This window comes from Lithobates pipiens, unplaced genomic scaffold, assembly GCF_037356315.1.
Source record: "Lithobates pipiens isolate NorthernLeopardFrog02 unplaced genomic scaffold, aLitPip1_a1.2 Scaffold_13, whole genome shotgun sequence".
NCBI classification, from domain to species: domain Eukaryota; kingdom Metazoa; phylum Chordata; class Amphibia; order Anura; family Ranidae; genus Lithobates; species Lithobates pipiens.
Window position 1 is genome coordinate 186,938,971 of NW_027507718.1, and position 17,474 is coordinate 186,956,444.

Here is a 17,474-nt window from a genome sequence, read left to right on the forward strand (position 1 = left end):
CTGTCAGAAAGAGGGGGCAGAGAGCTGAAATTACACTATACATAGCTTAGTGAAAGAGCTCTGAGAGCTGATTGGAGGGAAGGGACACACCCTCCTTCACAGAGGAACAGAGCTGAGGCTGTCAGCCGTTAAGTTTTCTTGGCACCAAGAGAAAAAAATCTGAAGTGATTCCTGCTGAAAGAGGAAAAAGCACTAAAATGAGACTCCCAATATTTTTGGCTTAGAATAAAGATCACTATTCTCACGGCGTAACAGTCTCCATTTTATTCCCCAGGGTCTCTGCTAAAGAATATATACATCTATATCTAAAAAAACATTTGGGGGTTCGGCATAATTTTCTAGAAAAAATTATAATTTTGTCAGAAAAAAAGTTTCATCCAAGTGGTGAAACTTCCCTCATCTACAGACCGAAGTTGATTCTTTTGATCTAAGAATGAACAGTTACAATTTTTATAGTTATCTACCAGCAGGGACAATGTTGTGAAAAACTTTCTTTTGACAGCTGAGTGAGCAGAGAACTCTACACTTGTTACATGAATGCATCGGGAAATTCTGCATAGAGATTGTGAGGAGGGTTGAATCGTGATCACGATTAATCGTGCAGCTCTACAAAACACCAGAAAGGAATGACACTTTGTGCTCTTAATTGAGACAAGTACACACTATACAGGCATATGCTTTGTTCATATTTCATGTCTTAGATTTACAACCACTTTAAAAAGTAAAGCTAGAACCAAAACAAGTTTATTCAATAAGAGTAGTGGAAGACCTGAGTCTCTCCCCGCCACCCAAAAAAAAAAAAAAGTTTAGTATTTAGCTATAATCTGGGAATAGGTACACTTTAAAACATGTTTTTAACTATACAGACAAAATGGATAGCTACAGAAGTACACTGGCTTGCATTAAATTCTGGCTCATAAACATTCAAAATTTAAAACAAAAGAACATACTTACATACAGTGCATCCAGAAAGTATTCACGGCGCTTCACTTTTTCCACATTTAGTTATGTTACAGTTTTATTACTCCAAAAGGGATTAAATTATTTTCCTCAAAGATCTAGAAACAATACCCCACAACGACAACATGAAAGAAGTTTGTTTGAAACCTTTGCAAAGGTACTAAAAAATAAATTTAAAAAATCATACGTGCATAAGCATTCACAGCCTTTGCCATGACACTTAAAATTGAGCTCAGGTGCATCCTGTTTCCACAGATCATCCTTTAAGGGTCCTTTCACACGGGGCGGATCAGTGATGATCTGCCCCGTCGATATCCACTTGCTCAGCGGGGATTGCTTCCTCGATCCCAGCTGAGCAGACAGAGGACAGGTCCGTCTTTACACACTGCGAAGGGACGGACCTGGCAGAGTGCCGCTCTCCCCTATGGGGGATCAGATGAGGACGAACCGCATTGTCTGTTGTCACCCGATCTGATGATGGATGGAAAAGTAGGTTTTTCCTCCGTCACACTATTTCGGATCGGAGCGGGTCGGATGTCAGTGGTCATGTCACCGCTGACATCCGACGCACCATAGACCCCTATGGAGCATCCATTCAGGTCCGCCTGAAAAACTGATGGGCAGACCTGAAGGGATCAGCCGTGTGAAAGAGGACTAAATGTTTCTTCAACTTGACTGGAGTCCACCTGTGGTAAATTCAGTTGATTGGACATGATTTGGAAAGGCATACACCTGTATATATAAAGGTCATACAGTTAACAGTGCTGATCAGAGCACAAACCAAGCCCTGAAGTCCAAGGAATTGTCTGAAGACCTCCAAGACAGGATTGCTTCTATTCCCAGATCTGGGAAAGAATACAGAAAAATTTCTGCAGCATTGAAGGTTCCAATAAGCACATTGGCCTCCATCATCCATAAATGGAGGTTTGGAACCACCAGGACTCTTCCTAGAGCGGTACCTCTGGCCAAACTGAGCAATCGGAAAGGGCCTTAGTCAGGGAAGTGACAGAGAACCCCATGGCAAATCTGACAGAGCTCCAACATTTCTCTGTGGAGAGAGATGAACCTTCCAGAAGTAAAACCATCTCTACAGCATTCCACCCATCAGGCCTGTATGATAGAACTGCCAGACAGAAGCTACTCCTCAGTTTAAAAAAAAAAAAAAAAAAAAAAAAAAAAAAAAGAAGAGGAACATGACAGCCCGTCTGGAGTTTACTAAAAAGGCAGCTGAAAGACTGACGAAAAAGATTAAACTCTTTGGCCTGAATGGCAAGTGACATGTCTTTTCAGCGGCAGAAACTGGGAGACTAGTCAGGATTGTGGAACAGATTAATGCAGCAATTTAGAGACATCCTTGATGAAAAACTGCTCCAGAGCGCTCTGGACCTTAGACCAGGGCGAAGGTTCATCTTCCAACAGGTCAAAGACCCTAAGCACACAGCCAAGATAACAAAGGAGGAACAACTACGTGAATATCCTCGAATGTCCAAGACTTTAACCAGATTGAACATCTCTGGGGAGAGCTCCAGAAAATGAAAATGACTATGCACCGATACTCCCTATCATACCTGATGGAGCTTGAGAAGTCCTGCAAAGAATGGGAGAAACTGCCCAAAACCAGATGTGTCAAGGTTGTAGCATCATACTCAAAAAGGCTTGAGGCTGCAATTGGTGCCAAAGGTGCTTCAACAAAGTACTGAGCAAAGGCTAAATACTTAAAGTGGTTGTACACCCTGTACAACCACTTTTACCTACAGGTAAGTAGAGCTGGGCGGTGATCAAAAATTTTTTTAAAAAAAACACAACCGATCACGATTCAAAGTTTTTTTTTTTTTTTTTTTTTTTATGGACACCGTGACGGTCCTGAGGAGCTGCGGGCAGGAATTTTTTAGCAGAGTTCGCAGCTTCGGCCTAGTTGCCTAAAAACTCCAGCCCGTAGCTCCGCAGAAAAAAAAAAGATTTTCTGAAAATAGATTTTTTTCCCCCAGCCCTACAGGTAAGCCTATATTAAGTCTATATAAGATATTTACAATAAAGTTGTGCACTGATATCTATGGCGCATGTGCACTTTATAAACAGCAGATCGTGCCAATCCTAAAGGGGGTCATGCTGTGACTTGCGGTCCCGGAAGGAAGAGGGGTGAAGATGGACGTTCACTGCTAGTGGGGACAGCGGTGACATTGCAGGCTTCGTTTTCAGTTAAGTGACACATAATGGGCTGCTATGCATAGTAGCCCATTATGCTTTACCTTTGCAGGTAAATAAAGAGGAAGTAAAATCCATCAAGGTTTACTTCCTCTTTAAAGAGGGATTCCACCTACAAAAAAAAATATTAAAAGCCAGCAGCTATAAATACTACAGCTGCTGACGTTTAATAAATGGACACTCACCTGTCCCGGGTCCCAGCGATGCCGGCAGCCGAGGCCGATCGATCGCTCGGCTCTCGGCTGCTGCCGCCACCATTCTAGGTAAGGTAATCAGGAAGTGAAGCGAAGCGAATCAGCTTCACTTCCCGGTTCCCTACTGCGCATGCGCGAGTCGCGCAGCGCAATAGGAATTGTCGTGTGTGTCCCGGCAGACAGCGCGGCAGGACAGGAAGAGGTATAGACTCCCACGGGAGTCTATGCCCGGAAGTGCGTGTAAATACTTGTCTTTGACAGGTATCTCCACCCCCCTCCCCTCTGAAAGGTGCCAATTGTGACACCGGAGGGGGGGAGGGTTCCGATCAGCGGAAGTTCCACTTTAGGGTGGAACCCCGCTTTAAGTCAATGCAATTTTTTTTCATTTTTTTTCAGTTCAACAACAATTCTTCCACATTGTCAATATGTCAGTATTGTTTGTAGAATTTTGGGGAATTTAATCCATTTTGGGATAAGGCTGTAACATCACAAAATGTGGAAAAATTTAAATGCTGTTTATACTTTCTGGATGCACTGTGTAAGAGGGAAAATGAAGCACATTTAAGGCCCATGCACATTGTGTGTTATGGCAACGTGGTAAAATACAAATTTTACTGTACATTACAGCCAAGCAAGATAACTAATGCATTGGAGCACAATTCATTTTCAATGGCACCCCAATGCATTATTACAGTAGTGGGAAGTATACCAGCACGCCACAAAAACCATGGATTGTGATACACATGGAAAGTTTTAAAAAATGTCATGTCAGATTTCCATAATAGGCTTGCCCTAATGCAACACACAAACACTCTACAACAGTTCATAAAAATGTGAATGGGCCCTTAGACTTCATGCACATGGCCATAAAAGTTACTAATCAAACACAAGATCTTGCTGGCAGAAAGATCCTGGGTAAAAGATGCAAGTATGGTCAAAAAAGAGCATGCATTTATATGCAACCAAGCACATGTATTAATGTATGTAAACCACCTCTTATGTTTTTGAAAGGGAAGATTTAAATGATGCATTTACACATTATTAACACCAGATATGAATTTTACAGATCTGAGCGCAGTGAAGTTTTATTGATCTTAACACATGTTATGCATTGGCAGATGAAATACAAAAGAACTGTGTTCAGATCCCTAGAAAAATAAAAATAAAAAAAAAGCTGTGCCGATGGAAAAACCATTTTATTTATGGCCGTGTGAATGACCCCTTATGTGCAATATACGGGACAGATAATTCATGGAAAATAAATCACAGGTGTCACAAAGTTAAGTATAACCAACTTCCACATCCTAAAATGTTAGAAATAAAATGCTGACAGGCACCTTGTGTTGGCTATCCTCTCCCTCCACTCTTCGGACAGGAAGTCTCCACGTTCCAGCTAAATATAGGACCAACAACCATTAATAGCTTTTTAGGAAAGTCAAAATTTGACTAAAAAAAGATGGAAGAATTGGTAAACCATACTATAATCACAAAGTTGTAAGAAGAGCAATTGGAGAATTAGGCGCTCAACGATAACATTGTGTATCCTTGCAACATAAGTTAGTAACACAATACCCATAATGTGCTATGCTTTCTAAGCCGTGGCCTTGCACTGGTAAAAAGACAAATGAAAAAGGTTGAAAATGTCACCAAGGCAAGCGAAAATAAAACATGGCACCCTGTTAAAGTAAAAAAAAATAAAAAAAAATTAATACATCTAAAATGCAACATGTTACATTTTCAATCTTTTGAAGAGCTATAGATGGCACTCATAGCCAACACTTCCAAGTGTGCTGTATAGTTTGTAGCAATGCTCTTTGGTTCCTCCTGCCAGCTGCTATATTCTTATGGTACTCAGTAGTGATGCAGCATCAGGTTGAAGGAACCACAGAGCAGACTTTACATGACGCCTATGTTATTTTCTCAAAATTAGGTAAACTTGAGAAAAATATTAGTAAATGAATACAAAAAATGTCAAAGAGCAACAATCACTCCACAGTGTAAACACCACACTAGTCTCAAATGTAAACCCAACAGTGACGCGCTCCTACATTAAAAAAAAAAAAAAAAAAAAAAATACCAAATGCTGAGGTGCATAGGCACAACAATGCTCATAAATGATACAATGTAACAAAGGTAAATTTTCCACAGTGTCAGAAATCCTCCACCAGAAACTACCAGTAAAGACTATCACCCACTTGCCCAATCAGGTTGCTCCTTCTCTAATGCGCTGGACCCCTTAAAATAATCAAGGGGGTCAGAAACTCTTAACCACATAAGTAACAGATCAGCAGCAGTTCTGATGCCTATGTGATTAGGACACACAATCCGGCACATGGGCGATATTCTTTGGTGGTAGTCTATGGTGGAAGATATTCAATACTGTGAAAGATTTACCTTTATTGGGAGGCACTGTAGTGGCTGTTTTTTTCTAGACACTTACAACCAGATCGGATGACATATGGGACAGTTTTCATCTTTTCATTTGTTTACTGCACATGATATATAAATTGTATAATTTAAGAGCATTGATGTGCATATACACATTCTGAGTCAGCATTTGGTGATTTTTTATTAAGGAGCACTTCAGTTATTGGGAATACAATTTAAAAAGAAAACTGCACTGGCTCTGAGAAATTTTATTTAATTTTTTTTGAAGTCATCTCACTATAAAGTTAATGGGGACGCTTAAATCCACCCAGTGCAGATAGCACTTAATCCCATTAAAAATAAGTGTTGTGGTTCCTAATCAGGGTCGTCAGGCAGTTCCTCCCACTGTTAACCGACAACGTTGGACAAGAGAGACAGGGTTCTGACTGTGCACAGAGGAGCAGGGTGGTGCAGACAGAGACTACACAGTCCCTGCCCTCTCTAAAAGCAGACAAGAGGATCTGTAACCCTTCTTGCAGCAGCACAGGTTACTACATCTGTCTGAAATAAACCTGTATATAGTAGCACAAGGCAGCACTGCCAGATTCAATTTTGTTCTGGATATGGAAGGGGGAAGTTCCTATTCCCCTGCCAGAACACATCATTGAACACTATATAGCTGAGGCTACATACAGTCCATACAGAGCAGAGAGCCGCTTGCATGTCTTACTGAAGTAAATAGTCTTCTTGGACCAGCTTGGTCCAAAACAAACCATTTAAACGTCACTAAAAACTGGAGATAACTTTAAAACTTATCTCCAAACGCTTCAATCTTCACACAACCCATTGTGCTGTGCTCAGGGCTGACCACAAAGATCTGACTGTATACTAAAGTTTGAAGATGGTACAATGAAACAGCATGGTGTGTGTAAATTAAGTACACATCACAGAAACCTGACTTTTTCAACTGATGTTAAAAGACAAACATTTGAACACTAGCCACTTTAAACCCATGAGATTAAACTCCGTGTTCCATATTAAGGGGTCAATTCACTAGCTTCGCCACTGAACGATAGACATTCTTTCAACCAGAACAAAAAAAAAAAAAAAAAAATCAGTTTGGCGCATCCCCCCCAGAGAAGCATGGTCCTCTAGCGGGAGGTAGAGAAGCAGATGCAGGTGGTTTGGCATCAGCTGTGGCGCACCCCTGCCCCCCCTAGTTTGGGCCCTGCTAAAGTTCACTGCACGCGATAACGGTATGTTACTCATTCACATAAATTATTGCATGGGGTAAACAAGTCCAATTCACAGAGAAAAAAAAAAACGTAAATATGGCATAAAAAGTTCTTACAGTGAAAGTCCATGCTGAAACCAAAACGCCCTGCATCTATGTTAGAATTCTGGTGGCTACTCACCTAACTAGCCCTATAAAGGGAAAAAAATAAAATAAATAGTATGCATACCTTTTCTGCAGGTGATCCAACCCGATTCCATGCTAAGCTGTCAGCCACAGCTTCGCTGTGAAGGCAGATGCCCAGAACACTGCCGACAATGAAAGCCCGCCCCATAGTAACGCTATGGGTGACGCAACTTCATTTCACAGCTGTTTATCAGACGTATCAAATGCAGAGCTTCCGACGCTGGAGATTGGGTCGGATTGCCAGCAGAAAAGGCATGCATACTAGATAGGCTAGTGTAAAGCCTCATACACACGATCGGACTGCATACAAACTTTGCCGTGGACTTTTGTACGAAGGGCGTTGGCCCTGAACTTAAACATACACGCGATCCAACTTTTTCAGCCAATTTTCACCAAATCATGTGGTTTTTCTGCTCTCCAACGTCACCTTTGGTCAGCTTCTGCTTTGTTATCTGATCTTTTGCATTGCTTCTGAGCATGCGTGTTTGTAAAGACTGAAGGTTTTCTGTACACACGATCCGACTTTGCTCCATCGGACTTGTATTGTCGAAAAGTTTGTCCGTTCGCACAGCCAACAAAAGTCAGATGAAAACCGCAAATGTTTGTCCGATGGAGCATACACACGGTCGGATGTTGCCTTAAAACAGCTAATTTGCATATTTGTTGTCAAAAAGTCTGATCGTGTGTACAGGCCTTTAGAATGCTGGTGGCTATAGGATAGGTTAGTGTGAAGCCCAATACACACTATCAGATTTTCTGCTTATTTCTGTTTTCAGATTTACCAAAACCATGTAGTGCAAGGCCTGCCTGATTGCATACAAATTGAAACTCCTAAGGTTTGACCTCGTATTATATGGTTTTGGTAAATCTGAAGACAAAAAAAATCTGCAGAAAATCTGATATAGTGTGTATGGTGCTTTAGAATGCTGGTGGCTATAGATGCAGGGATTTTAGTGTTAAAGTGGAAGTCCATGCTAAGTCCAATTTACAAACGGATCAGAGAGTAAAAAAGTATGCGATAATTACCACCAGGGTTTTGTTGGCGGTATTTGTCAAAAACAGCCTGGGGGTCGGGGGCTGTTTTTGACAAATAGCTGGTTGCTAAGGAGCGGGCCGGGAAGCGGGGCGATTGAAATCTGGAACCCCCCATGTGACTAAGTGTACATTGCACCCCTACTCATTCAGACAAAAAAGCAGTTAAAAAAAATTATATATACACATTTTTCAAAATTTTTTTTATTAAAAAATTGTGTAACCAAAGTAAATCCAACATCAATCACGCCATCTACATTTCTTATATAGGTACTTACCTACAGGCCTCGCCCCCTTTGGGACATCAACAACCAAGCATGCAACACTCTGATGTCCCAGGGGGTTGGGGCCATCCAGTGATGTGGCCCTGCCCCTTACCTAGATAAGAAATGTCAGATGGTGGAGCCTGCAATAGTCAGCCAGCCTTCGATGGCAGTGGTGTGATTAACAGTGGATTTACATCAGGAGATGGTGAATGGTACCTATTCACATGGGGGGCACTGGGACAAAACCACTGAAAGCTGATGAGTCATCAGCTGTGAAGGACAGTGTGGCCGGCTTCCCAGCACACTCCTTAGCAACCAGCTCAATGCGGTAAATTACTGAATGAGCGAATGCTGCAATTACCGCTAAATGGAATACCACATTCGATATTTAACTCCGATATATTGACTTGAACACTTGCACAATTGTTACTGCATGCGGGAACATAACCCAAATTATTAGCCAGTATTTAAATCTTCGTGAATTGACCCTCAAGTACCAATGATTAGACCCCCTAGGCCAGTGATGGCAAATCTTGGCACCCCAGATGTTTTGGAACTACATTTCCCATGATGCTCATGCACTCTGCAGTGTAGTCAAGCACCATGGTAAATTTAGTTACAAAACATCCGGGGTGCCAAGGTTCGCCACCACTGCCCTAGGCTGTATGCAAGTGGAATCCATAATAAATCTTCACATACCTAGGCCTGGTGTTCTTTGTTATTGACACGTGTCGTGTCAACAAGCCATGATCAAAAGCGCTCTCCAAAACCCTCAAAAAGGAGGCTGTGAATGCCTTAAAGTTTGGTAGAGGGTTTAAAAAGACTTTGCTGTCCAGAAAAATAAAAAATTAGAACAAAACTAAAGTTTGCCATTGCAAAGATATCAGACTGATGCTGCATCAACCTAGGCAAGTATGATTTTGGGGAAAAACAAAAACCTCTTAATTCATCTCTGCTGCAGCAATGCAGCAGAGGGTAAGAGGTGAAGCAAGTTTGGAGGAGGAGGAAGACTTCTGTCCTTTCCTGAATGCTGGGAACAGTCAGCTGCCAAAACCATAGCAAAAAAAAAAACACCATATGCATCATCATGCCCAGAGAGCCATTGCTTATTAAGTTGCTGGCAGCCAGCATGCCCTCACCATAGCAGGTCATGATGTAGGCCCAGGGGAAACAGAGTCCCATGCTCGTGACATCCCAGAAGTAATAGCCACACATTTTGTATGTCTTTAGTTAAAAAGTTCTGTCAATTTAACAGACTTCCTATATGAACTTTAAGGGTTTGAACCTTGTTAAGTTGCAATTAATAAACAGTGATTTGCCAATTGAAAAGGGTACCAACTAAAAACTTACTTTACGTCTGGCCCACTCACATTTGCAAACTTTAGGTGATTTTTACAAAATGTCCTTTATGCTTTCAGTGAGGTTTACAGCAAAATGGGCATTTACATAGCATTTAATAGTAACATCTAAAATGTGCCTAAAACATGGATATAAAATGGTGCCTAATTTTGGGAGCATTCAGCTTAAATTAAAGCATTAGTAAACTCCACTTTTTAACTGCACCGTTTAATATTCAGAAGCGTAGCACCATCACCGGAGCATGCAGAGTTTATAATACTCTGGTCCAGCCGCACCTAGAATATGCTGTCCAGTTCGGGGCACCGGTCCTCAGGAAGGATGTACTGGAAATGGAGTACAAAGAAGGGCAACAAAGATAATAAAGGGACTGGAGGATATTAGTTATGAGGAAAGGTTGCAAGCACTGAACTTATTCTCTCTGGAGAAGAGACGCTTGAGAAGGGATATGATTTCAATTTACAAATATCGTACTGGTGACTCCATAAGAGGGATAAAACTTTTTCGCAAAAGGGAGTTTAACCTGATTTATGGCCACTCATTAAAATAAGAAATTAGATTTAACCTTAAACTACATAGAGGGTTCTTTAATGTAAGAGCGGCAAGGATGTGGAATTCCCTTCAGGCGGTGGCCTCAGTGGGGGGCATTGATAGTTTCAAGAAACTATTAGATAACCACCTGAACAACCGCAACATACAGGGATATACAATGTAATACTGACATAATCACACACATAGGTTGGACGTGATGCGATAAATATATATATATATATATATATATATATAACACACACACACACACACACACAGAGCTGAATTTGTATATTTGCACACTGACAAAGAATCAGGTCTATAATTTTAATGGTAGGTTTATTTTAACAGTGAGGAACAGAACAAAATATAAATCCAGAAGAACACATTTTCATTTTAATGAGTGAAATAAGTATTCGATGCCTTCACATAACATGACTTAGTACTTGGTGGCAAAACCCTTGTTGGCAAAACAGAGGTCAGAAGTTTCTTGTAGTTGGCCTCCAGGTTTGAACACATTTTAGGAGGGATTTTGTCCCACGCCTCTTTGCAGATCCTCGTCAAGTCATTAAGGATTAGAGCAGTGCCAGCTGGTGCTCTATTTTTTGGAAGGGGGGTTGCTCTGTCCCCTTAGCAGAAAAACACCCCCCCACAGCATTATGTTTCAACCTCCATGTTTGACGGTGGGGTTGTCGTCCTTGAGGTCATAGGCAGCATGGCGAGTTGAGTTGACGCCAAAAAAGCTCGATTTTGGTCTCATCTGACCACAACTCTTTTACCCAGTTCTTCTCAGAATCAGATGTTCATTAGCAAACTTCAGACGGGCCTGTACATGTGCTTTCTTGAGCAGGGAGACCTTGCGGGCGCTGCAGGATCCCAGTCCTTCATGGTGTAGTACATTACCAATTTTTTTTCTTGCTGACTCTCAGCTGCCTTGAGATCATTGGCAAGATTCTCCCATGTAGTTCTGGCATGATTCCTCACCATTCTAATGATCATTGAAACTCCACGAGGTGAGATATTGCATAAAGCCCCAGACAGAGAGACTTTCAGTTATTTTGGGTTTCTTCCCTTAGCAAATAATTGCACCAACTGTTGTCACCCGCTAACCAAGCTGATTAGATGGTCTTATAGCCCATTCCAGCCTTGCGTAGGTCTACAATCTTGTCCGAAATCTTTGGACAGCTTTGATCTTGATGGAGAGATTGGGATATGATCGATTGCTTCTGTTGACATGTGTTTTTTTACACAGGTAACAAGGATAGATTAGTACTCCCTTTAAGAGCGCTCCTGATCTCAGCTCGCTACCTGTATAGAAGATATCTGGGAGCAAGAAATCTTACTGATTGATAAGGCAACAAATACTTATTTCACGCATTAAAATTACAATTTATAACTTTTTTTTGTGATTCTGTCCCTTACTGTTAAAATAAACCTACCCATTAAAATTATAGACTGATAATTTGTCAGTAGGCAAACATACAAAAGCCAAAATCAGCAGGGGATCAAAATAAATAAAATTATATAATATATACATACATGCATACATACACACACACACCCCAAGAGAGTAGGTTTAGGGGTGGGAAAGAGGAACAGAGATCTTTATCACCAATAATATACACATTGAAGAGATTGGTTATATATCATACCAAGCGCTTTTAGAAAAAGACATTGAAAAGAGTACAGATTACCCTTTAAAATCAAAATTCATGTGCACTTACTGTATATTCTGAATGCTTCTTCCCATACCATTTCATCCATTTTCTAAACTCTTTATCCATGGACTAAAATAAACCAACAATTTTTAGGTCACAAACTGAACACAATTGTCAATAACATTATTATAGGTTTTCAAGCATACAAGCAAGCCTCCCTCAAACCTTAAAAGGAATTCTATGGTTATGGTTTCAGCAATTCAACATAAGCTTGCTCTACTTTCATGTGAGCACTATCTGGCCAGCCATCTCTTTCTACAACTTCCTGGATACCCCAGAAGCATATAGCTCACTGGCCGCCCCTGGAGCAGAAGGGGCATGTCCTGGCTGACCCAGCGCATAGCTAGGGCCTGCCACCCAGCTGGCTGTTGCTAGAAGATCACAGGATCAAAAATTCCCAGGACTAATGGTCCCTTCAGGTAGCCTAGGTCCTCCATCACTAGGCAGAAAAAAACTTAGCTGCAGGAAGCAGGCTGTGGGGTTATAGCCAGAGGGACCGACCCCTGGGCGGAGCTATGAAGCATTGCTGTTTTTACACGTGTTAAATATTCTGCCTAGTCCTCTCCTGAAGGTGGCGTAATAACCCTACGGTCAAGATTTAAAGGAGCCGTGTGTGTCAATTAGAGGTCGACCGATATGGGTTTTTCTCTGGTCGATGCCGATATTTAGAAATCATGGCGGCCGATAGCCGATTATATGATGCCGATTTTTTTGGGCCGGTATGTTAGGCCGATTTTATTTTATTTATTTATTTCCTTTTTTATTATTATTTTTTTTTTAATCACCCTTGATCTAACACACCTTTCCCACTGGGGCGTTTTTCAGGCGCTTTTGGGCTAAAAATAGCGCCTGTAAAGTGCCTGCAAAATGGCTCCCCTGCAGTCTGTGTGAAAGACAGAGTGCTTTCACACTGAGGCGATGCGCTGGCAGGAGCTTACAAAAAAAGTCCTGCAAGCAGCACGTTTGGAGTGGTGTATACCGCTCCTCCACCACTCCTGCCCATTGATATGAATGGGCACCACTGCCGAAGCGCATGCAATGCGATTTGGCCGTAGTGCTTCATGGGCGCATTTAACCTCTTCCTTGGCCGCTAGCTGGGTTATATGTGCCCCACTAGCAGCCAAATAGCACCGCTAAAATGATGGTAAAGAGCCGCTTAAACTTGTGTTTTACCATCAACGCCTGCCCGCTCCAGTGTGAAAGCAGTCTTCATAAGTGATACAGAAAATTTCTTACATTTAAACATTTATTAAACAAAACAAACCTCCAATCAGTTTACTTGTATGTATGATTTAGATTAAAAAAAAAAAAAAAACCTATATATTAAATAAAAACAGGTAGACAAAACTTTTGGACGAAAAAAATGGGCTAACTTTACTGTTTTTATTTTATTTTTTAAATAGTGTATTTTTTTCCCCAAAAAAATGCATTTGAAAGACCTCTGTGCAAATGCCGTGTGACATAAAATATTGCAACAACCGCTATTTTATTCCCTAGGATCTCTGCTAAAAAAATATATATAATTTTTGGAGGGGGGTCCAAGTGATTTTCTGGCAGAAAATACAGGATTTTTACTTGTAAGCAACAAGTGTCAGAAAAGATTTAGTCTTTAAATGGTTAAACTGAAAACTTCTACACACTGAGATGATTTCATTCATTGAAGTGTAAACATTGTATCTTTCTGTTCTTTTCTTGGCAGGCTGCCCAGAGAGGAGGAAAGATGTTTCTATGACGACTCAGGCAACTTACACTGACTTCTATTACAGAAGTCATTTCAAAGTCCCGCTGTAGTTCTAAATCGGCTTTTTATCAGCACAATCGGCCGATGCCGATTATTTAAAAAACGGCAAATATCGGCCGGCCGATATATCGGTCGACCTCTAGTGTCAATGAACAAAAGAAAAAAATAGGATTTTTGTACTCAGCCTAAAATCCTTTTCTCTGATCTTGACTTTAGGGTTATAATCGCCACCTTCAGGAGAGGACTAGGGAGAACATGTAAAAAAAAAAGCAAAAAAACTGCACAGGGCCACCCAGGGGGTGGCCCTATTGGCTATAAAAAAAAAAATGAGAGTCCTGATGCGCAACACTCTTGCTAAATATAAAATATATATGAAATATAGGAAGCTGCACACATATAAAAGTGTTCTCAGCACTCTAAATAAAATTATAAGGGGTGTTTTTATGTGGCGCTACCTAAATACTAATAAGGTGAATACTGCAAAAATTAAATAAATGCAATTGTGAATAAATATATATATATATCTATCCAACCTATCACAATAGTGCAAAATAATAATCAAGCTACAAAGTAGCAATAAAGTGCATAGAAGTCAGATAATCTAAATACTGAAGTGCATCAGCAGTATATCTTAATTATAAAAAAATCCATGCGACAGTGCAACTATTAGGAATGCACCACATAAGGACAGAAGCACCATGTCCTCATCTAGATGAAAGGCTGAAACAACCATTGGAAGAAACAAAGGCTTCAGGCGCAGTACCGCCTTATCCTTGTGGAGGATCAAGTAGGGAGACTTGCATGACAAGGCCGCCAACTCAGAAACCCCTTCTTGCAGATGTGCAGTGCCTTGCGAAAGTATTCGGCCCCCTTGAACTTTTCAACCTTTTGCCACATTTAAGGCTTCAAACAAAGATATAAAATTTAAATTTTTTTGTGAAGAATCACCAACAAGTGGGACACAATTGTGAAGTGGAACGAAATCTATTGGATATTTAAAACTTTTTTAGCAAATAAAAAACTGAAAAGTGGTGCGTGCAAAATTATTCGGCCCCTTTACTTTCAGTGCAGCAAACTCACTCCAGAAGTTCAGCGAGGATCTCTGAATGATCCAATGTTGTCCTAAATGACTGATGGTGATAAATAAAATCCACCTGTATGTAATCAAGTCTCTGTATAAATGCACCTGCTCTGTGATAGTCTCAGGGTTCTGTTGAAAGTGCAGAGAGCATCATGCAGACCAAGGAACACACCAGGCAGGTCTGTAATACTGTTGTGGAGAAGTTTAAAGCCGGATTTGGATACAAAAAGATTTCCCAAGCTTTAAACATCCCAAGGAGCACCGTGCAAGTGATCATTTTGAAATGGGAGTATCAGACCACTGCAAATCTACCAAGACCTGGCCGTCCCTCTAAACTTTCAGCTCAGACAAGGAGAAGACTGATCAGAGATGCAGCCAAGAGGCCCCTGATCACTCTGAATGAACTGCAGAGAACTACAGCTGAGGTGGGAGAGTCTGTCCATAGGACAACAATCAGTCGTACACTGCACAAATCTGGCCTTTATGGAAGAGTGGCAAGAAGAAAGCCATTTCTCAAAGATATCCATAAAAAGTCTTGTCTAAAGTTTGCCACAAGCCACCTGGGAGACACACCAAACATGTGGAAGAAGGTGCTCTGGTCAGATGAAACCAAAATCAAACTTTTTGCCCACAATGCAAAAAGATATGTTTGGCGTAAAAGCAACACAGCTCATCACCCTCAACACACCATCCCCACTGTCAAACATGGTGGTGGCAGCATCATGGTTTGGGCCTGCTTTTCTTCAGCAGGGACAGGGAAGATGGTTAAAATTGAGGGAAAGATGGATGGTGTGTGTGTATGTGTATGTGTATGTGTATGTGTGTATATATATATATATATATATATATATATATATATATATATATATATATATATATATATATATATATATATATATATATATATATATATATATAATCTCAGCAGTGATAATAAAACCATGCAATGAGAAAGAATAGTTTTTTATGAGCAGCCAAACTTGCCATGCCAAACCTGCTTTAGAATCAAGTGATCTGCCAACTAATTCCAAATCACACATACTGCAGAATAATAGGCTATCAGACGAAGCATTATAACTATTGAAGTTTTTAATTGCAAATAAAAGGACTCCACACTTACTTCTGCATATTTGGCTGGTATATCTGCTTTTTCTATTCCATAGTGATGTTTTCCTCCAGTGGCTGCAGCAACTTGCAGGACAACCTGCCCAACACCTGGGTTAGAAGAAAAATAAATAAATAATTGTAGTGTTTACCTCTATCCTCAATGCAACCAATCAATCATAAAGGAAGCCAAGACTGCAGACATATACTAACCCTTAAGCGGCTTCCAATCCTTTTAAACATCAAAAGAGATGAGCAGTACACATAACCCAAATATAAAAACATCAAGCCTGAAGCGGCCACTTGCCTCATACTAATAATAATGCTTTCAAATTTCAATGTTCCTCCATTTGTCAGGAAAGCCTGTGCTGCCATTTTTAAAAAAATTACAGCATTGGTGGCAGTGGTGTATTTAGGTTTTGTGCTGCCCTAGACCCGAATGAACTTTTGCACCCCCTAATTTAAATAGGACCCACCCCTCCCTGTCAAAGCCACAAACCTTCCTGTTTAAGACCCACCCTATAATCTGTAAACCACACCCCCTCCTCTGCACCATTCAGAAAGTGCAGTGTGCTTTGCACATGCGCAGTAAGAAACGGGACACAATGGAGGCAGCAGCACCCGAGAGCAAATCCAAAAATTGGCTGGAGTGTCGACGTTGTAGGAATCCTGGACAGGCAAGTCCAGAGCACTATGAGCATCATGTGATAGGCTGTTTGGAACATGCACATTACAATAGCAATACAAATACATTTTCTTGCTGCCCCTGCCCGCAAAGTGCCGCCCTAGGCCTTGGTGGCCTAGGCCAAAAGACAGCACTGATTGGTGGCCAGCTTCTTACTAGCTTTTTGGACCCATGACCATCAACCGATCTCACATATGCATGAATATACTTTCCAAGTTATTACAGATTAACTACAAGAGCTCCCTGGAAGTCACTGGTGATGTAGCCTTCCCAGGAGAAAGCTGGGAGGCACTGGCTACAACACAAGTGATTCTTGGAAGGTGGAAGCAAGATAAACTAGTAAATGTACATAAATTACAGCATTTTGCTATGCAAGTTTAAAGCGTTTATAGCCAGTATGCAATACTGTATGCAAATGTGCTTTCAGTTTTGGGGGTAAAAAGTAAAACACCTACATAGTTTTGTTTATGAGAGGGGTGGAGAGCTGCGTTTTTAAAATTGAACGTCTATACTGTGCTGGATGACATCTCATCTGTTGTAAAATAGATTTTAAAAAAACGGTCAGGAGTTTACCTTCCATTATCCTTTTTCCATTATATAAACAAAAAACCTCAACGTTTTGAAAAACAAAGCAATATTTTCTACTTCGATATATATAAAAAAAAAAATAATCTAATTTCTTCATAAAATGTATTCGAAAACTTATTCCACTACTTGTCCTTGTTCTATTATATATTTAAAAAAAAAAAAAAAAATTTGATCCATAAGACACTAGGTTTTAGACGAGGAAAACAAATTCTGAACCAAATGGTGT

The 17,474-nt window shown here is 40.6% G+C and overlaps 1 protein-coding gene across 3 annotated transcripts in view; it reads right to left on the bottom strand.

Annotated features, from left to right (window-relative positions):
• Positions 1-17,474, bottom strand: part of DOT1L (DOT1 like histone lysine methyltransferase) — a 228,667-nt gene that overhangs the window by 99,958 nt on the left and 111,235 nt on the right. For all 3 annotated transcript variants that reach the window (XM_077475975.1, XM_077475976.1, XM_077475974.1), the window contains exons 6-8: positions 15,992-16,086; positions 12,056-12,118; positions 4,697-4,752 (exon numbers count right to left, since the gene is read on the bottom strand). In XM_077475975.1, the coding sequence (XP_077332101.1) occupies positions 4,697-4,752; positions 12,056-12,118; positions 15,992-16,086 (214 nt within the window). The remainder of the gene's footprint in view (positions 1-4,696; positions 4,753-12,055; positions 12,119-15,991; positions 16,087-17,474) is intronic.